Below are 21539 nucleotides of genomic sequence, written 5' to 3' on the forward strand. Positions count from 1 at the left end.
ATTATTTTAATAGTTTTCAATATATATATTAACATATAAAAATTTAAAAATAACTTGCGGCATTAAAAAAAATATTTTGGATTATTATGTGTAAAAACTTTTTGTTTTAATAATTTCAAACACATTTTAAAAATTTTTGGTTGCATTAAAAATAATTTTGTGCCACATTTTATATTATATAATTATATTAATAATTTTAAATTAAGCACTTAATTTTTTATAGAATTTTCAACACTGCACATTTCAATTTAAACTTTTGCTAACCAAGCTCGCTGCTCTGTCTCTCTTCCCTTCCCTTAATAGCTGCATGACTCACGCGAATCGTCGCCTGATATAACCGGCGAGATAGACGATGATATGGATGAGCTGCCGCCACGCCAACGTTCGCACAGTCCACTGACCAATGGTCCCTTGGAGCAGGGACCACATTCACGTAGCTCCCCGGGCGCGCATTTGGACTCTAGCGACAATGAGCGTCCATTATCCAGCGCTCATCTCACCGCCACACCGCACTCGGCCTCGCAGTCGTTGGGCTCCATTAGCGCCGGCTCCCCCTCGCCCGGCATGCGCGATGAGCACACCTCGCTGGCCCTGGCCCTGGGCCCCGCCAACAGTCCCTCGAACTCACGCAACACCGACTCGCCCATTGAGGTGGGCGGACCCATGCAATTGACCACTGGCTCGCGCATGGCCAACGCCGCCTCCTCCAACAATTCGGCCTCCTCCACACCCACGCCCACTACGCCCCACTCGGCCGCACAGCTGCCACACTCCAGCGCCAGCGCAGCAGCTGCTGCTTTTGGCAGTCACATCTTTGGCAGCTTTGGCGCCGGCAGCGTCAACAATGACAAGTGAGTAAACAAATTTAAATTAATTAAACTAGGGTATAAATTTGGATGTATATATTATTGGTATTCCAATAGCTGCTATGCTTGAAAATAGATTTGGAAATGAAGCGTTATAGCTCGATAAACAAAGCTAGAATGAAATTAGATATAAAGGAACTAATAGGGCAATAGAAAAAACACCATGGTGTTGTTTTTTTACGATTATTTTTATATTTATAAGTGTACTATATCTTATCATTCTATTCTATCTATTCTAATTTATACCAAAAAAGGTTTCCAATGTTAAATTTGGAATAGCAAAACTTTGCTTTTCGAGAACTCCAAGCGAACCAACTGCTTTCCAAGCTTATTGGGGTCTTTACTTCAAAATTATATAACAAAAATATGCGCGAGCTTAAAACATTATTTAATATTTATATACAAATTTATAGTCAAATGCAATTTTGTGTAGAATATTTTGTATATTAATAGTTCAAATTGAGAAACAGTCAAGAAAATCCCAATTAAAACCTAAGACAACTTGTCGTGGCAAATTGTAGCGAAATCTCCCAAAATTTCTGGGTAGCTAATGTGACTGGCATGGGACTAATTTGCTATCAAGCTAATTTCACAGTCTAATTACGATTTGATCGCTTATATAAATAATAACAATCAAGAAATCTGTAAACATAGCAGCGCCCTTAGCTGCTAATTGTCTGGGTGTCATTAAGCCCTACCCGAGTGTGCTGAGAGATTAACAATTGGGAATGCAAGAGCAACAAACAATAAATTTTCATGGCAAGTGTCGTCAATTTGACAATGAGCACAACAACAAACAACTGTGAGCACATCAAATACAAAGCAAACATTGCCAACAACACCCCAGGAGAACAATTTTCCAAGCAAATATTTACAAAACTGAGATTGGTTGGGGGTGGGTGGGTGTTTGCAAGTTGAAAATGTCACCCTTATGAGCAGGCGAAGGGCGACGATGACTAAATTAGCAATTGATTAAGAGTGGGAGCTCAGACAGACAGGGAACGAAAGAGAACAAACAGACAATGACCACAATGAGAGCAATAATGACATTAGAACTGGAGTTAGGGTGGGGGGTGCATGCTAAGGTCTTGCTCTAACTTCTTGACTCCTGCGGTGGCACAGGAATCTTTTGGGCACGGGCTATTGAACAGGCGTGCGCAGCGCAGCGCAAAACGGAAGCTGCAGTGCTCAGTTAATGTTTTGGATGAGAAACGTTTAAATTCCATTGGCGCACTTCCGGTCAGCACGGATGTCGTGTGCGCCAGCGGAAACATTAAGCATTTGCTCTAAGCCCGCCCAGCTAAGGATACCACTCGATACTCGATAAAAACTATAGCGCTAATGATGCTATCTTGCCAGTTTAGACAATGGCACGTGCTTTGAGTCAAAAGCTAACTAATCAATTGATCAGCAGGGGAGGGAGTGGGGTTGGTAATAGCTATTAAATGGAATTTATGTTTTGTTTTTGAAATTGCCAGCAATAAGTGGAAAGTTTCTACATTGCAAGAATTACGAATAAAAAAATACTTAGCATATATAAAATTTATAAAAGAACTTTAAACTCTAAGTACATAAAGTTTTCATTGATTCAGCTTGGAATTTCAAATCAATTTCATTACTTGTACTCCATCAAGAATTACGAATAAAAAATACAAAAAGTCTAAAGTACATAAAGATTTCATTGATTTAGTTTTAGCAATAGATTTGAATTTTAATTCAATTTCATTACTTGTGCTCCATATTTTATTTTATTTCCTTTTATTAAGCTGCATTTTTAAAATTTAATAAAATATTTTTTATATAAACTTTAAGTTGCTATAGCTGCATCTAAAATTAAACAAATTATAGCAGCGTCGCTTGAACTTGTAACGTATATTTTAAAACTAATAATTCATTTTTAAAATAATACAAATATTAGAACGAAATATTTAACATTTCTGCACCTCAAATCTGTGGTTATATTCAGATTTTAACTAAGTTTTTACATGCTTGGCATGACATAGCAATTTTCTTAGCAGCGTCTGCTCTCTTTTTTATTTTTATTTTATTTCAAACTTAAGCCGCAATTCGTCATAAAAAGCAACTTGAAAATTTAATTGGGCGTAAATGAGGGTGTGTTTGGATTTGGTTTTTTTTTGCCAGCATATGCCGCAGCCAACAAAAGGCGTTAGGGTGTACCAGTAGTAGTGCCAGTAGCTGCAGCAGTGGGCGGTCTCATCAGCCGGCAAAAAGGTCCACGGGCGGCCGCTCGACCGCTCACATGTCAACGCGTTCAGATAACAATAAAGCGTCACACCACAATAACAATAATAAAAAAAGAGAGAAAACAGCAGCAGCAACAACAACATTAGGGATCAGGATATAATAGCGCAGTAGCTATCAGGCCAAGTGGCTGGGGGGAGTTGACATCCCGTTGTGTTTTGCTGAATCATTAGAATCATTTCATTTTTTATATATGACGCCTGCTGCTTTGTTGTTGCAACGGTTGACCAAATCAATTCCCAACGACTTTAGCTATATCTATATAGATATGCTAATGCCCACTCAACGGATGCTTCAAGTCCTGAACGCAATTCGAGCGTTTCATCGCAAACATTTATCATCGCATTAGCTATGCACTCTATAGCCTTTGTAACTGTATTTTATCTACAAGATACTTATTTTTTTTATTTGGCATATTTTATGCAAATCCAAAGCACTCACAACACAATCAGTCGCTTGGAACTGTCTCGCATCTCAGTTCAGCTTCTGCCGACAATTAACAAACCTTGAACCAGTTTTATTTTCGCTTACATAAGTTATAGCAGCTTATGTAACTTGTATTTGTTAATAAGCGCAGTAAAATATATTATTTAATAGCAATTGAGCGCTAAATTATTTGCTTTTAACTTTTCAGTTAATTGTAAATATTTAATAAACAATAAGTTGAGGCTTCAACATTTGCTACTTGCATTTTTAAATACATTTCATAGTTTTTATAAGACTAATGCAAATTAAATTAAATAAAAAAAATAAATTTTTTAACTAACTAAGACTGATTCAAATTAATTAAAAATTAGTACGCTTAAGAAAAATTGCAGTGTTTTAATTTTTGAATAAAAATTTAGATGAAAATCTTAGATAAACAAATTTTATTTGTCTAAAAGTTTTAAAATATAATTTGATCAATATTTGCAAATTATTTATAACTTTATTTCAAATATTAAATTTTATTGGTCTAAGAACTTGTAAATATAATTTTATTATTATTTTAAAAATAATTATAGCTTAAAAACTTGCATTAACAAATTTAATTGCTCTCAAAATTTACAATTATAATTTAGCGTTTTTAAAAAAAAATAAAGCTAAAAATGTTACATATAAAAATATTGTCTGGCTACATAATTAAAGCTAAAAATATACAAATTTTGTCAGGCTAAACATTTCTTATTAAAATAATAAATAACAAACTTATAAAGCCAAGAAATTATGTCAAGACATTTTAGTTGTCATAAATTTAAGCAGCTTGCAAAATCAATTTATTTATTTCAATGAACTGTCAGTGTTAATATTAACAAAAATATCAATCATGCATAATTATTATGAGTCAGCAATTAATTTTGTGTGTACAAAGCACTTGAATAAATTTAAATGCAAATTATTTTGTTGATCAACAAAAGTTAAGCTTGATCTTGAACGCAAGTTTAGGAGTTAAGTGAAGCTCATATAAAATTCATGGGAAGCAATGGCTTAAATAATTAGCATAGAGCGCTAGATAAATAAATAGATGATGCAGCTATGTTTATTTGAAATTAAATTAGCATAATAAATAATAATTTTTTATAGCACGCGCTGTGCATTTAAATTTTATAACATTTTAAATTTGAAAACTATGCCAAGCATTTGCTGCTAGTTTATGCACAACTAACTAAATAGTTAATTAGAGCTCAAGGCGGCTGCTTAAACATGTAAGCAAAGCATATGCTTAGTCTATATACATAACGGTATATATGTATATATACATAAGTAGCTATTTAGTTAGGCCAAGGCAATAATTTTGAAGCTGCGCGCACCTCAAAATGCTTGAATAATAAATTGAGCAAATATTTTAATATTCATCATGCAATTAAAATAAGCTGGCAACAGTCAGCAGAGGGTGGTTGGGGGGTGGGTGCTTGGGGGCTGGTTGGGTAGCTTAGCCTAATATAATAAGCATATAATGTTCAAAAGCTGCGCGTTGTTGATTTTGCTACCAACGCAATTAAAACGCAACGCAACAAAATAAAAAATGAGGAAAAAGGCAAAACTTTTGCTGCGGAAATTAACTTTTGGTTGTGCTCAGGTGTTGCGCGTTAATTTGTGTGCTCAGAGCTAGCGGTAACATGTGTAAAAAATTCATTAAAAAAAACTTTATCCTTTTGCGCAAAAGTCAATCTGCGTAAAGTGCGAAAATTTTGTAGTCAAAAAGTTTTGTCATACGCCATGTTGGCCCCACGACGAGCGCGCTCGACTTCAAGTTGGCCTATAGCAAAAGTTATGTACTAACTAACGAGCTCAACGACAACACTCGAGCCAGCTGGCATGTCTTAATTAGTACTGCGGGGCGTGGCAGCTTGGAAAGGGGGCGTGGCGTGCGCCTGCGGCAATGCCAGACGTTGTCTTGGCTCAACAATTTCAACTGCAGAGACTCAAGCTGCAACATTAGGGCGGGGGTGGGCATGGTCGAGGGGCTGCTGTTTGACTGTGCACATGCAAAATTTAATTACGACCAAAGCATGAGTGCTTAATTATACGCAAACATTTAAGTTTTGCAGCTTTTTTCAGCGCTACAAGCTACACTGCAACTGTCTGTAGCGTAGCGTAGGGTGTGTGTGCGCTGGGGTAGGGTGTCTGCGCATACTTTGCCAAGTGTCTATATTTGCGCTTGTTTGTGTTGTTGTTAAGCTTGGACTCTTTTGCTTTTGGCTGCTCGGCGCTGCCTAATTGGGTGCCCCATGTCTAGTCCAGAACTCAGTTTGCTGCTTCTAAATAAAAAGTAAATTTTATATAAAAGTAAATTACTGACGACGTTTTTGTTGCCTCAATTATATTGTGAGGCATTTTTAATTATAATTGAAGACAGCTTAAGATAAAAAAAACTTTATTCTAATAATTTTTTAATAAATGTTCTTATCAAATTTGAAATATAATTTGTATTTATATTTTTTATGTATACAACTGCTGCTATTTATATAAAAATAGCAATGAAAATGTTGTCTCAATTATATTAAAAAATATTTTTTATTTGCTATATATTTTTTATTATAATTTTTGTTGCTTTATTAGACATCAACTAAATATTTAATATAATTTTGTTATACTTTTATTTTTCGGAAATATAAAATATTAATAAACGGTGCTAACGTGCAATGAAATATTGATTAATTCTATATATTTAATATACAAAAACTTTTCAAATTTAAAATCAAAAACTTACTTTTAAATTTAATTTGGTTAAATTTGTATTCATTTTCTTTTTACCGTCGACTGTTTATAGTTGACATTAACTAAATAAATAAATAATTTAATTTTTTTTAGTTATATCAGTTGTATATTAAGTACTTATATTAGCTTTTTTTATAAATATTTTTATACAAATTTATTAAACTCATTTTTTATTTATTTGTTTCGCTTGAAATCTTTTATTTTTTATATACTTTTTTATATAATTTTTTAGTTTCTTGCTTGCTTACACATTTATAGCTACATTCATATATTTTGTTAATAAATTGTGATATTTATATTTCAACTAATTTGATTTGACAGCAACACATTTTATATAAAAATGTTTTTTTTTTTCAAATGTAGTTTAAAATTAAAATTATTCTTTTGCTTAACTAAATTCATATTAAGATGCATAAAACGTTTTGCGCTAAGCTTGAGCTATTGAAAAATTCATCAGTGTAAAAGGAAAAACTGCAAAGAAAAATGTGAAAAACTTGACGCACACACACACACACTAACACACAAACAGTTGTCGCATACAAAATTCTGTTTCAAGCAAAAGCGGTCAAACCTCAAAAATCAGGACACAGGCTTAGCGACTGGGGAGCGCAGCTGGGGGGAGGACTCAACAGTGGTTGTTACATCAAAAAATAAAAAAGTGAAAAGAATTAAAAGCGTCAGCCGCGACGACTGTGGCCCAACGACTGTGGTCGCGAGTCCTGCAGCGCCCCCCAACTGCCCCCCAAGCCCAATCGATTAGCATTCAGAGACAGATTTGTGTGTTTCAGTTAGCAGTCGCACTAAGAATTATTAAATTTTATAAAAATTTACATGCAGCAGAGCTTCAAGGCTTGAAATGAAAAAGTTTATTGCATTTTTTTTTGCTGCTGCGTCAATTAAAATTATTTACATGTTAATTTTATTAATGGATTATGCTTCGCTATATAACATTTATCTATATTAGGACTGCATATATATGTATTTTTTATGAAGCCAACATTGTTGGCTTGCTTATCAATTAAAAATGTTTAAATTGCATTAAATTGTTGATGTTTATTGCTGCTGTGCTCTGACCTAAGCGTTATATTTCATTCAATTAAAATGGAAATACAGCGGCCTAGACAACAACAACAACCACAACAACAACAAAAGCAAGAGTTATGCATGCATACATATAAAAAATATTTAGGTTTATTAATAATAATGCAATTACGCATAAAAATGTTTTAATTTATTTCAATTAAGCATTAATTAATGCTGGCGCTTGTGTGTGTGCGTGTTAGCTACTATGACAATATTTGCTGGCTGTTTATTAATTATTAAAAAAAAACATTTGTCAGCTGGGTGGGTGAGGAAAGTTCAGCAATGCGCTAAAACTTTCTCAGCCTAAGCTGCAGACTAAGATATTAGAGAATGAATCGAAAGTATTAGAAAGGAATAGAGACTATACAGAATAGAAAGAGAAAAGAATAGAGACAGTTTTCATAAAAATTTAATAATATATTTATTTATTATTTACAAGGTTATTTATCTAACATAATAATAATTGCTTACATTACATATTTAAAAAATATTTAGCTTTGCTTTAAAAATTTATATAGAAAATGTAGGCGCATAGTTTTTGTATTTTTATAATATTAGCAAATATTTTTGTCAGTTTTATTTTTATGATTTATTGTTTGAAGTAAAGTTTGCAGCATAAAAATAAACCTAAGTTATTTTCTGTTAGCATTTATTTCAAATAAAATGTTTGTAATTTATTTATTAGTAAAGTCTGTTTGCTTATATTATTTATAATATGAGCAAATATATTTTTTATTTTCTTGTAGACTTTATTGCTTTAAGTTTTAAAGTTATTAGCATAAAAAGAAACTTACGGGCTTTTTGTTGATATCGTTTATTAAAATTAAAATGCTTTTAACTTATTTACAATATGAGCTTATATATTTTAAATTTTATTTTACTTTATTACTTAAATTATTTACTTATTACTTAAAGTCTAAGTTTAAGGTTTTCAAGTTGTAAGCAGTAATAGAAAACAAAGGCTTAGTAACTAAAAGCGCTTCTTAACTTAAAAATGCTTACAACTTATTTATTTTAAAGTTTGCTGCAGCAAAATATTTTATTTATTAAGTAAAAACAGCATTAAAATTTATTTAGAATTTTATTTGCTTATTTTTAGCTATAAATTGCTTAAAGTGAATTGAAAGCTTGAGTTAAAAATTAAATTAATGCTTGTAACTTATTTATAGTAAAGAAAAATATTTGACATATTGACAAAAACAAAATTTAAATTTAAAAATACATTTTCTTATTTTAAGCTATAAATTGCTTAAAGCGAATAGAAAGTTTGTTTTATTAAAATTTAAATTAGCTTAAAATGTTTATTATTAAATCTTTTATAAATTTTATATTTTTCTTATGCTTACAGCAATTGCGGCTTTCGTCCAGTGCTGAGCGAGCAGAGCGCAGTTGCCGCTGCAGCAGCGGCCGCGGCAGCGCAGCGCAGCGCCAATCATCCGCCGCTGTTCCTGCCGCCGCATTTGGCAGCGCAGTTTACGCATCAGCCGCTGTTTCCAGGACTTAAAGGTATAGCCTGCAATTATTCTAAATATAAAAAGTGCCAATTTATGCTTAAAAAGTTTTTGCTGCAGGTGTGTCGCCGTTCCAAAGTCTTTGCTCTTGCTGCTCGCTGAAGCCGCCGCCGCTGCCGCCAGCGACGAGCGCAAGCTCCATGGCACCGCTGAATGTGCCCGTGAGCAGCAGCTCGGCGGCGAGCTCGCCGGAGTCACCCAAGTCAAGCAGTGGATCGCATGATCCGCGCTCCAATTCGGTGGCTGAGCTGCGACGCAAGGCGCAGGAGCATTCGGCAGCGCTGCTGCAGTCGCTGCATGCAGCAGCGGCAGCGGGTTTGGCTTTTCCTGGACTGCACTTGCCGCCGCTGTCATTTGCGCATCATCCCGCTCTGGGGCATCATCATCATCACAACAACAACAACAGCAGTCATCATAACAACAACAACAACAATGCGCTGCGGCTGAAGCATGAGGCGCAGGATATGACGGCGAGCACTATGAATGGTCTAAATGCAGCTCCAGCTAGTGCTAGTGCCACTTCGGCTGCGCTGCTGGACTTGGCCGAGTCGGCAGCAGCTTATCATCATCATCATCAACAGCAGCAGCAGCAGCAACATGCAACATTATCACCGCCTACAACGCCTACGCAGCTGCAGCAGCAACATCAAGTGCGACAGCAATCACCGCCAGCAGCAGCAGCAACAACAACAACAGCTGCAACATCAGCAGCAGCAACAGTTAATGGCAATGTTGCCAGCATGTTGCACAAAAGCGAGTAAAGTGCAATCTATATAAATATAAATATGCAATTATTTAATTAATATTAAGCAGCTATATATTATATAAATATTTTAAATTAGGGTGATCGCAGACCATGCAACAAAAATATGCGCAAATTATTTTAAAATATATTTTTATTAATTTTTTTTAAGCAAAAATGTTGTGCAAGCTTCAAATATATTTTTGTTTTATTCACTTTTTTTAAACAAAAATGTTGTGCAAGTTTATATATATTTTTATTAATTTTTGTAAGTACAAATGTTGTGCAAGTTTAAAATATATTTTTATTTTATATTAATTTTAATTTAAATAAAATATATTTTTTACTTTATTAATTTTTTTATGTAAAAAACTAATCTGGCTAAAAATCAAAATTATTTTTGTGATTAAGTAATGAGCGTATTTTTTTATATATCAAAAATTATTTCAAAATGAAGGAAATTTATGACAAATTAATGCTTTTAAAATTAAAGTATTATTTTTGTTATATTTAATTTTTCTTTTATTATTAACTAAGCTTTTTTTTTAATATTGTTGGTTGCTTTTGTTTTTAAAAATATACGCATATTTAAATGACATATAACAATAAAATATATAAATTTTTTATATTAATTACTGCAAGTTGCTATGTTAAGTTAAGCATTGGTCACCCTAATATCTATGCCTAGTTTTAATATTTACTTTATGCGCAACTAGCGCGCAACATACAATAAATAAAAACATACATTTAATATATATAAATTAGCTAGTTAGTTATGGTTATGGCAAGCTACTAAAATAAACGAAAAAAAATATATAAAATTATATAAAAAATATTTAAATAGCACTAAGCAACAAAAGTATTTGAGATCTAAGCTAAAGCTGCCTAACAAATGATTATATTATATATATAACTTATCAACTATTGAGCATATATAAAGCAAAATTATTACTATATAAGTAAGCATATATAGACAGACATTATCGCAACTAATTAAGTAAACAGCACCTAGCCTAGCAAAGCGCAAAAACTTAATATGAAAATAATAAAAAAAAAAGTTTAACAAGTTCATATACAATAATTGAAAATAAAACATTAAAATTTCCACAATTATATAATTTATTTCAAATTTGCTTGTACAGCTTAAACTTTGCAGGTCTTTTCGCAAAGGACCTTGGTATCGAATCTATTCTGATTGCCCTCGCAGCCGCCATAATTGAAGTTAACGCATTCATTGGTATCACGACGATAAGTCCACTTGGGCTGCTGGGAGCGACACGAGCCCATTAAGCCAAATTCCTCACCACAAGCAGCTGTTGAAATATCGATAATTAAAATTCAGTACTTTTTTTTACTATGTTTATAACTTACGATTCTTAAGCCCAGCCCAAGTGCTGCACAGCAGCGTGCAGAGCAGCAAAAGTAGCGCAAAATATTTCATCTTGTTAAGCAGTAGAGATTTGCAACCTGAATGAGGAACTCGGATGCTGCAGCCTTATTATATAGTCGCCAAACCGGCTGCTCTGCCGCTTATCGCGCATTTATTTTGAGGGTCAAGTGGATGTGGCAAAAAATTAAAAATAATCAACAAACTTAAACTTGTATTTGAGGTGAAATTATTTATACACTTTGCTTATGCATAATGCTAAAAAGGGTAGCTTTGAGTTGTGCGTATAAGAGGTAACTAATAAATTAATAATTGACTGCTGTTCATCAAACTTTGAACTTCATTTTTATTTCGCAGGGCTTAAATATTTTTGCTATAAAATAAATTTTAAAATAATAACATAACGAAAAATTTATTATGGTCCAAATATTATCTTAGAATGCTATAAAATATTTATTTTTGTTTCTGCAAATATAATTATAAGTGAAAAATATTTGTTGGTTGAATTGAATATTATTATTTTTTAAGCCTTGGAAAATATTAATATTATTTTAGTAATTTATAATTTTTATTATACAAATATATTTTTTTTAATTTACATATTTATTAAAATTTTGGATTTACATTTTTGAATTTTGTTATTGCTAAACAATTTTAAAAAAATATAATTAAATAACTTAACAAAAATTAATTGTGAAATGCTGAATTTTAATTTAAAAAAAAATTTTTTTAATTGACAAATTCCAAAAATGTGTCTTGGTTTATTAATTTTTTCCATAATTTTGAAGCAAAACGAAAACACAAAACTGTTTGGCAAAGTGTATAACATAGTTGCATATACTCCCACATTTAATGTTGCTTATATTACATAACAGTTTGTGTTTTTCCCAGTCAGTCCTTGCAAGCTGTCTCACACTCCTGTTGACTGCCAAATTGATTATTATTGCCACCGCAGCCACCGAATAAAAACTTAACGCAAGCATTTTGTTTGGCATCGTAGGTCCAACTGGGCATAAAGGCCATGCAGGCGGCACCATCCTGTGGCATGCCATCCATGGCAGCCTGCTGATTGCACATATCTGTCAAAAGCCGAAAAAAAAGTCAAACAAATATAATATATATAATGCTATATATACCCACCTGGCTTTGCCTGCGCGCTCAGACTGAGCATTAAAATGAAGAAAAATCCCAGCAGTTGTTGCTTCATGTTGCTGCACGTAAATTACTTTGCCACATGCAGCTGCCGCTTGAGCGGCTTATATAGCCAAGCATTATCTCGTGTGCTAAATAGAAAGTTCAGTCAGATAACTGCAACGCAGTAACTATTGCTGCCATTTAAAACAAAGATTAAAATCGCTTGCATATTTCATTTTAAATATATATATGCGGATATGTTGGTATATATACGACATTTGGCCGATTTGCAGTCTGCGCACTCACAGCTAAGTAAGCAATACATAAAGCATAATTATTTACTTAATTTTTATTATAATAAACTCACCACAATTAAGCAGCAAACTGCTCATTAATATTATGCAAAATAGAATTTTATTCATAGCGCTAAATTCTTTTGTTTAACTGCAGCTTGCTAGCAAAAATTATTTACTAAATTGTAAGTCAATGTAAATTGCATTAAATATAAAATAAAATATTTGCTTTTGCTTGCTTATCGCTTTGAGCTTATATATTATGTAATATAGCTTTGATCATGGGCGTAGTCAGCATATTAAATTCATTTAAATTTATTAATATATATAAAATAACATTTATTTATTATTATTTATTTTTACTACAATTTTCTTAATTTAAATTGCAATTTTCTAAAGCTAACTAGAGTTTTTGGCTACAAATTATTTTATATTACGTATACGTCTTAGCTCTCGATATAATTAAAACGCCTATGGGCACCACATTTGGCTCCACACAAACTAGCTTACAATGATCTAGATCCCAAAAGCTATTCTTAGTGCCACAGCCACGCCCATTAACAAATTGACAAGTGTTTGTCAGTTGATTGTAACTATATCTGGCTCCTGAATTTTTACACCAACGCGCATTTGGTTCAGTATTTCCAAAGCCCAGTCCACACACAGCTGCAACACAAAATAAATTTATATTTAAATAAATATATATTTTATAAATTTATACGCACGATTTTTAAGCGCCCAGCTGCACATAAGACCGCAGCTTAGTAATGTAAATAGCAGCAAAGCCTTCATTACAATTTTTATTACACTGCACTGCGCTAGCATTAATAATTTACTAAATTTGTATAGCAATATAAATTGTATTTTATATAAAATAAAATTTCTTTTGTGCAGCTTATCGCGCTTGCTCTGAACTTTGCGAACTTAACAGCGATTTTAAAATTCCTTTCAACATGAGCGTAGACAAAAGGATTCTGACTTTAATTTAATATGTATATAAATAATATATTAACTTAAATTTAATTCAATTTCTTATTATAATTAATTATAATTTTTTTTGAATTTGTAGAACGCTTAGACAGTTTTTATAGTTTAAATGCTTTACAATATTTAAGCCCATGGCTTAGGTTTGCGTACAATTAAAATTCCTATGGGTACAACATTTGGTTCCACGCACTTTCTCTCACAGTCCTGTTGGCTCATAAAATTATTTCTATTGCCGCAGCCCTTATCAACAAAAAATTGACAAGTGTTCGTCAATATATTGTAACTAAATCTTGGTCCTCTAAAAGGACAAAAGAAAGGACCGTCATTAGTCTCCGCAAAGGGCTCTCCACACACAGCTAAATAAATAAACCTATTAATAAATATTTCTTAAACTGTTAATAAAATTATACTCACGATCTTTAAGCGCCCAGCTGCCCATACAGCAATAGGCTAATATTGTAAACAAAAGAAATGTATTCATAATAAATTTTATTGTTTACTGCACTGCGCTAGCAATAATTATTTACTAAATTGTAATGCATTATAGAATGTATTTTATATAAAATGAAAGTTCTTTTGTGCAGCTTATCGCATTTGCTTGGAACTTTGACATCGCTGCTCAATTGGCACAGATTACCACAACTTTATCTCATAGTTAATAGCTGTAACAAAATATTTTGAAAATTCAGTTACTACAACTACAAATATTTAAGTAAATTTATATATAACTTAAATCTGCATTGAGTTTAACAGCTAAAGCTGAATGTTGTGGTTAAGTTAAAGTACGTGAATATGCATTGAGATTTATTAAATAAATAAATAAATTTTGCTAATTAGCAAACAAAAATGTTGAATGCATTTCATAAAATAAAATAATTTAATTACATGCTATAACTTTTGTGCTTAACCTTTGACACATTTTTTAATTAATATAACAAATGCTTGAACTCAAAGTTGGGCGCTGTCGACATTAAGAGACCCGCTATATAGTTTGTCGCGATTTGAAGCCGATAAGCGAGCTCTGTTCAACTCTAGTATATTCTTAAAATTTAATTTGACTTAATTATAAGACACTTTTGATTTAAACAGCTTTAAGTCTTAACAGCGCAAACTGGTTTTGAATACTTAAGCCTCAACTTAATTGTTTTTTATAATTGCGTTTATAGATCTAAGTTAACCAAAGCTAATGTTGTATCTGCTGTTAATATAGTTTATTAAAATTGGTTATTTAATATATGTAAGCTATTTACAAATGCAACAGGATCCTGGTAGACGACACACTTCTCCTCACAAAGCTCCTGAGTTTCAAAGCGATTGCCATTGCCGCCACAGCCGCCAAAGACGAACTTGACGCATTTATTGTCCTTGGCATTGAAGGACCACATTTCATGAAAAGCAGCACAAGCTCTAAGACCATCACCATCTAACGAATGCGGCTCACCACAAACAGCTACGAGGTAAATTTAATTTTTAGCACTCATTATTAATTAATTATTTTAGCACCATAACCATTTTTAAATGCCAAGCAGCTGGCAATGCTCAACAAAATTGTTGCAATAAGCAAAATACACTTCATTGTTTTATGTGCTGTGTGAACTGCTCAAGTGGAAAGCTTTAACTAATGTGAGTATTCAAATGAACTATCATTATATATAGTAGTACTACATGTAAACAGATCTTATCGCTGCTCTTGGCCTTATGAGAAGCGAAAAACATTATTTGTAGTTTTTTTTTTTATTTTTAAATATTTATGCCCTTTCTTTTTTTTATATTTTTATTACGGCCACAACAAGTATAAAATACCAACTAAAATTATTATTGCTTAAGTTTTTATTAAGATAAAATTTGTTTTGTTATATTTAAGCTCAAAACTTGTAACTTGTACTAGGTCCCAAATTTCTGCATGAAACTTCCATAACCCATTTAACTTTCTTTTTAATTACTTCACATACCATTCCATGCACTCTCTGTTAAAATAAATTTGCTACTCTCAATTTAATATTTAATGCATTTTTTACTGCATCGGCTTCTCATTAAGCGTTTATGGACTAATATTTATGCTTATTATTATTGGAAAATATTAATTGGAAACTCTTTATTTTGAAGAAATCGCAATTTTCAGAATAATAATAATATTCTCAGTTATTTTTTTTTATAAACATTTTTTATTACAGAATGAATTTCATTATTAGAATAAAACTTTTTTGTATTTAAATTTTAAATGAATTTATTTATTTTCAAGCTAATCGAATAAGGTATAACTGATTTAAGTTTTACTGGAAAATGTACACAGTCTTGCTTAATTTATTATAAACGTTTTCATGGTCAAGTTGAGCAATACACTTTGACATTTTATAAAAAAAAAGTCGATTGCACCATGTTCGTCTGTATGAGCAACAAGAACTCAATAACCAAATGAGCTAGAAACATAACATTTGATTTTATTCGTTAGTTTATTATAACAATTAATTTAGTGTATCAACAACTTGGCTGCGCGCATTATTTAAATAAAAGATTTCATTAATAAATTATGAGCACAGTTTTTAATTATTTATTTTCATACAATTGCTAGTTTAACTGAATTACTCCACACACATCGCTTCGCACTGTTTTTTAGTTCCAAATTTATTATTATTGCCATGACAACCACCGTAAATAAACTTGCTGCATTCATTCTTTGCTGCATTATAACTGAATCTTGGCATATAAGCCAAGCAAGCGACTCCATCCTCATCTGAATTCTTAGCAAACTGCTCGCTGCAAGCAGCTACAACAAATAAATAAATTAAATGCATATTTTTAAGCAAATAACAAACAATGCAAACCATTTTTCCATGCTACACATTGAGCAATTAGCACTGACAGCAGCATAAAAAATATAAACAATTTCATTATGAATTATCAGACAGAACTTTTAGCTAACAAGCGCAAAATACAACTGAGCTTTAAAAGCTGCGCATACTACTTTAAATATACTGTGAACTATAACTAATCTATAGCTACACAAATGATTGGGAAATCCACTCAGCTACGCTTGAGAAATTTATTACAAGCGTAATATTATTATTATTATCAGCATCAACACGTTGTAAATAGTTCTCAGAACTTGTTTTCATTTTGCTATTTTTTTTATTAACTTAAAAATACGTTTGAAATTAAATTTTATTAGCCAGCAACATTTTTAAAGAATTTATATTTTAAGTACTACGCAAAATACTTTTTTTGTATAATCATTAAACTTTTGCGTTTAAACAAAGTTGTATACAAAAAATTAAGCGATAAAAAAATTCAATTATTTGCTGCGTTCTATTAATCTTAAAAATTTAAATATTATATTTTTATTTTTATTTGATTAAAAAAAACATTTTTCAATACATTTATTCTTTTTATTTTTGTCATGAACGTTCTTTGTACATATAACATATAATTTATATATATAACTATTTTTACTCCACGCAATATTCTTCGCATTTTTTTTTACTGGCAAAAATATTTCTGTTGCCATTACAACCACCGTAAAAAAATAAAATACATTCGTTCTTTTCCGCATTGTAACTGAACATTCGATGAAGAGCATAGCAAGTTCTTCCTGTACCATCTGCACCACCGATCAGGCCAAACTTCTCGCCACACTCAGCTGCACAAGAGAGTTAATAAATATACTAAGCAAATTTAAATATTATACAGACCATTTTTCAATGCCGCACACTGGGCAATAATAGCGCCAAGCATTATAAGAAAAACAAAGTATTTCATTATTAGAACAGAACTTTTAGCTAACGCGCACAAAATGTATCTAAAGTTTAAGTTTACTGCTTGAACTTATTTTCAAGCTAATCGAATAATGTGTAACTGATGCAAGTGTTGCTGGAAAATCTACACAGTTCTGCTTAATTTATTAAACTTTGACATTTTATGTATTAACAGCGTCGAATCAGCCATGTGCGTCTGTATGAGCAACAAGAACTCCGCGACTAAAAAAGCTAGAGACACAAAATTTGTAACAACAAATTGTTAGAGAGCATATTAACAATTATAGCAATAAATGATGTGCTAAATGTTTTAGTATTTATAATTTTAAAACAGTTGCATAAATTTTTTATACACAATCTTTTCTTAGCTAGTCTAATTGCGCTCAATTACTCCACACACGTATCTTCGCACTCTGCCTTAGAGCCAAATCTATTGTTATTGCCACCACAACCATGGTAAAAAAACTGGCTGCATTCATTTTTCGCTGCATTATAACTGAACTGTGGCATATTGGCCAAGCAAGGTGTGATGCCACTTGGATTCTTAGCAAATTGCTCGCCACAAATATCTGCAAAGTGCACTTCAATTAAATAAATATATTAAAGCAAATTTAAAAATTATACAGACCATTTTTCAATGCCGCACATTGGGCAATAATAGCGCCAAGCGTTATAAGAAAAATAAACAATTTCATTATTAGAACAGAATAGAAATGTATATAAAGTTTAAGTGTGCTGCCAAAACTTTCATAAGCCAATTGTATAATTTGTAACAGTTATTGGAAAATCTACTCAGTTTTGCTTGAGTTATGACAAACGTTTTCATTAGCATGCTGAGTAATACTCTAAAGTTAAGTAAACAATTCTCAGAATTTGCATTTGTTTACTAAATAGCGGCGCTGAATATGACTTTGTGTTTGTTTATTTAATAAATTATAATTTTGACAGCGTAAATTTGTTTTGTTGTATTAGCTATAAATTATATTTAAAATACAAACTTTAGACTATTATTTATTCATAATATTTTTTTTTAAGTAAGAGTTAATCGTACTCTGCATTTTCCAAACGCAACTATAAATTATTATATAACAATTTCTTTGTTTATTAGTTGCACACGTGTTGCTATTTATAAATTTAATGCGTGAAATATTGCAGCATTGATAAGCATTTGAATGCCAAACTACAGCATTGAAATATATTAAAACATTTTTTATATTTAAATATTTTTATTCCTTGCACTTGGTCTCACAATCGGCCAAATTGCCAAAGCGATTGTCATTGCCACCGCAGCCGCCATATAAAAATTCCTTGCAACTATTATCAGAGACATGATAGCTCCAGCTGGGAAAAGCAGCAGCACACTTCAGCACTCCATTGCCATCAGCAGCAGGTTGCTGGCCACATAGCTCTATAGCAAGTTATATATTTAAATCAATCATATTTATATATATAATATATAATTACCATCCTTAAGCGCCAGGCTCATGCCGAACAGCACGCAGAGCAGACAAATCAAAGCAGTAAATTTCATTTCAACTTCTATATAGCAACTAATCGTAGTAATAAGCTAAACTAGCGGTTTTATACTCAGCCGATTTGTTTATATATGCGCGCTTGTTTGTAAACAGCGCAAGTTAAAGTTCATTAACAATTACTTGCAAATTATTTAAAAAAATACACACATTGGCTGACATACTGATATTGTAGCTATAGTATGCTTACACTCAGAAAAAAATGCTTAATTTAAATTTTTATATTTAATAAAATTTATTTTTTGTAAGCTTTTTGTAATTTGATTAAATTTAGCAACTTTTTCATCTTCAAATAAAATTTAAATAAAAAATGTTACACAGCAATTAGTAAAAAAATATTAAAATACTTATGTCATTTAAACGTATTTTTACCATTTATTTTAGTTACTATTTTTTGTTTATTTTAGTTATATTTTTGTAAGGAAAAATTAAAGCAATAAATAGTTCAGCCAAAAGATTTAACACATGCAAATTATGCATTTTTTATCACGCAGTTTTCTTCGCATTCTTCCTTCGTATCAAAACGATTATTATTATTTTTACAGCTGGAATTTAAGAACTGCTTGCAGGTATTATCTGATTCATAATAGCTCCAATTGGGCAAAAACTTATTCCCTTTGCATCCATCAAAAAAAGGCTTCTCAAGACAAACCGCTAGTTAGAGAGCAAAGCAATTGTTAGCAATAAAAATAAGTTAAGTAAGTTTAACTTACGATTTAGCGCCTGGCTAATGCCAAACAGCAAACAGATCAAGGCAACGACTTTCATTTTAATAAGCTGCTATATAGCAAGTGTGCCGATTTGTTTGGCATTATGTACGCTAAGCGTTTGGGGAGCGTAGCTAAAGTTATATTTATTTCTTGAACAGTTTTATATACAAAAGTTATATAAATATGAAAAAAATTAATAAAAAAAATATAAATAAATAATAAATAAAATATATAAATATATAAAAAATAAGTATTTGAAAAAAGGTTTTGCCAAATAGTGTTTTAAACACAAATCAATTATTTTTAAAACCAGTTTACTATATAATAAAAATATTAACAAAGTGTAGCTGCTTTTACTTTTTAACAATTTCAACGCTTGCAGCTTGCTTCGCATAAAGCTTGACTGCCAAATCGATTGGAGTTGCCACCGCAGCCATAAAAATTGTATATGCAGGTATTATTCTCGGCAATATAGCTCCAACTGGGTATAAGAGCGGTGCACTGGATTTCCCCACTGCCATTAGCAGCAGGTCGCTCGCCACAGATATCTGAAGTGAACTCATTAATAAGAAATAGAAGCAAAGTTTTGACTTAGGCCTACCATTCTTTAGTGCCAGAGCAAGGCTGCAGAGCAAACAGAGCAAGAAAGCGACTTGCATTTTATTAACTATTTTAGTACAAGCAACTAGTTTATATATAGCAATTCATAAGCGAACAGCTGTGTGCGTAGCCTAAATTAAACAATTGTTTATTATTTAAAATATGTCAAAAAAATGTTCAGAATATTGCATTTAATTGGGTTAGCTGCATGTTTACACTGAGAAAAGTAAAGTATTAAGCAGTAACTTAAGCAAATTATATAAAAATGCAAGCAAAATTAGCAAAAAATAAGTTTAGGCCGACAAACTATATTTTGAAATTGTTTTAGCTGACAAAATTATATTTATAAAATTCAGAGTATATAAAAAACTTTCAAAATAAAATAGCCTAATATAATATTTTGCGACTAGCGTAAATAATTTTATTTAATTTTTATTAAAGCCAAATATATAATTCAGACTCTATTTCTTGCAATTGTTTTCTAATATGTAATTTATTTATTTTTTTAAATTTAATAATTTATTTATTTATTTTAGTTTAATAATTTATTTATTTATTTTAATTAAATAATTTATTTATTTGATGTGTATTCAATAAAATTGTAGTAATAGTCAAATTATAAAATGAATTTTTTTTTTATTTAATTGTTGTCAACATAAATCTAATATAACAATTTATATGTGCATTTTTTTGAGTGTATTTTGTGCTTATATAATAAATAATTGAATTTTAATTTGTGCTGCTGCTGCTGGCGTCAAAACTAGTTCGAGCTGCTGCTGCTGCTCTCCACGACGATTTGCTCCGTAGTCAGCTCTGTGCTCTGCTCTGTGCTGGAAGCTGTTGCTGCCACTGGCGCTGCCTTGCCCAAGCAAAGCTGTTCGCACTGCTCCTTGGACTCAAAGTTGTTGCTATTGCCGGCACAGCCGCCATAGACAAACTCCTCACACGCGTGCGTATCCAAATTGTAGGCAAAGCGATAGAAGAGCGCAAAGCAGCGACCCGTCTCCTTGGGCTGATGGCACTGCTCGGGTACGCTGCTGGCATCCAGTGGAGCTGCTGTTGCACCAGCAGTTGGCTGCTCCTCGACCACCAGCTGTGATTCAGCCGGCGCCGGCTCATCCAAAGGCTTGGCGAGCACAGCTTGCGAGCAAATGAGCGCAGCAAGCGCAATTAGGCAGATTTTGTAGCTCATTACGTGGGCAGTTGTGTGTAGCGAATGACTGTGGCTATGACTCTTGGCCAGGCTTAAATACAAACATCAACAGCTTGGCCTCGTTGTGCTGTAGTTTTTTATCAGCTATATATATTTTGTATTTGCTTGAGTCATTCACTGGCGCATGTAAATCACGCCGTAGTCTGTTGACAATTTTTTTTCCGCTTCTCTTATTTTGGCTGCCAATGCCTCCAATTTCAGTTCAACGCACCAAGTCAAAAGGCCAGTGACAACGCCTACAAATTGAAATGTTTGTTTCCGCACAG

At 32.1% G+C, this 21539-nt stretch overlaps 6 protein-coding genes and 1 long non-coding RNA gene across 8 annotated transcripts in view; 1 reads left to right on the forward strand and 6 right to left on the reverse strand.

The window, feature by feature from the left end:
• The window catches only part of LOC108597270 (optomotor-blind protein), a 37135-nt gene extending 27450 nt beyond the window's left edge, over window positions 1-9685 (forward strand). The window contains exons 6-8 of one of the 2 annotated variants that reach the window (XM_017983734.1): window positions 304-851; window positions 8761-8918; window positions 8972-9685. In XM_017983734.1, coding sequence (XP_017839223.1) covers window positions 304-851; window positions 8761-8918; window positions 8972-9684 — 1419 coding nt within the window. In that variant the 3' untranslated portion in view covers window position 9685. The remainder of the gene's footprint in view (window positions 1-303; window positions 852-8760; window positions 8919-8971) is intronic. The other variant, XM_017983742.1, reaches the window with a different exon arrangement.
• Window positions 9686-10766: 1081 nt separating this feature from the next.
• On the reverse strand, window positions 10767-11132 carry LOC108605277 (male accessory gland serine protease inhibitor). The gene is made up of 2 exons (XM_017994926.1): window positions 11037-11132; window positions 10767-10978 (listed from the first exon to the last, which is right to left on the reverse strand). Exons 1-2 carry the CDS (start codon window positions 11104-11106, stop codon window positions 10809-10811), a joined length of 240 nt encoding a protein of 79 aa, XP_017850415.1. The 5' UTR covers window positions 11107-11132; the 3' UTR covers window positions 10767-10808.
• A 660-nt stretch (window positions 11133-11792) lies between these two features.
• On the reverse strand, window positions 11793-12449 carry LOC108604770 (male accessory gland serine protease inhibitor). Its single transcript, XM_017994367.1, has 2 exons — window positions 12193-12449; window positions 11793-12131 (listed from the first exon to the last, which is right to left on the reverse strand). Exons 1-2 carry the CDS (start codon window positions 12257-12259, stop codon window positions 11944-11946), a joined length of 255 nt encoding a protein of 84 aa, XP_017849856.1. The 5' UTR covers window positions 12260-12449; the 3' UTR covers window positions 11793-11943.
• A 434-nt stretch (window positions 12450-12883) lies between these two features.
• LOC108604988 lies at window positions 12884-13973 on the reverse strand. The gene is made up of 3 exons (XR_001915367.1): window positions 13881-13973; window positions 13617-13822; window positions 12884-13145 (listed from the first exon to the last, which is right to left on the reverse strand). It is a non-coding gene; the product is annotated as an uncharacterized LOC108604988 (long non-coding RNA).
• Window positions 13974-14680: 707 nt separating this feature from the next.
• On the reverse strand, window positions 14681-15072 carry LOC108605780 (male accessory gland serine protease inhibitor). The gene is made up of 2 exons (XM_033294944.1): window positions 14976-15072; window positions 14681-14916 (listed from the first exon to the last, which is right to left on the reverse strand). Exons 1-2 carry the CDS (start codon window positions 15040-15042, stop codon window positions 14681-14683), a joined length of 303 nt encoding a protein of 100 aa, XP_033150835.1. The 5' UTR covers window positions 15043-15072.
• Window positions 15073-18296: 3224 nt separating this feature from the next.
• Window positions 18297-18780, reverse strand: LOC108604682 (male accessory gland serine protease inhibitor). The gene is made up of 2 exons (XM_017994241.1): window positions 18683-18780; window positions 18297-18626 (listed from the first exon to the last, which is right to left on the reverse strand). The coding sequence occupies exons 1-2, from the start codon at window positions 18747-18749 to the stop codon at window positions 18445-18447; spliced, it is 249 nt and encodes an 82-aa protein (XP_017849730.1). The 5' UTR covers window positions 18750-18780; the 3' UTR covers window positions 18297-18444.
• A 1994-nt stretch (window positions 18781-20774) lies between these two features.
• On the reverse strand, window positions 20775-21296 carry LOC108603071 (kunitz-type serine protease inhibitor bitisilin-2). The gene has a single exon (XM_017991546.1). The coding sequence runs from the start codon at window positions 21250-21252 to the stop codon at window positions 20821-20823; it is 432 nt and encodes a 143-aa protein (XP_017847035.1). The 5' UTR covers window positions 21253-21296; the 3' UTR covers window positions 20775-20820.
• Between the last annotated feature and the right edge of the window lie 243 nt (window positions 21297-21539).

The sequence above is a fragment of the Drosophila busckii genome, chromosome 2L (assembly GCF_011750605.1).
Source record: "Drosophila busckii strain San Diego stock center, stock number 13000-0081.31 chromosome 2L, ASM1175060v1, whole genome shotgun sequence".
Taxonomy (NCBI): Eukaryota; Metazoa; Arthropoda; class Insecta; order Diptera; family Drosophilidae; genus Drosophila; species Drosophila busckii.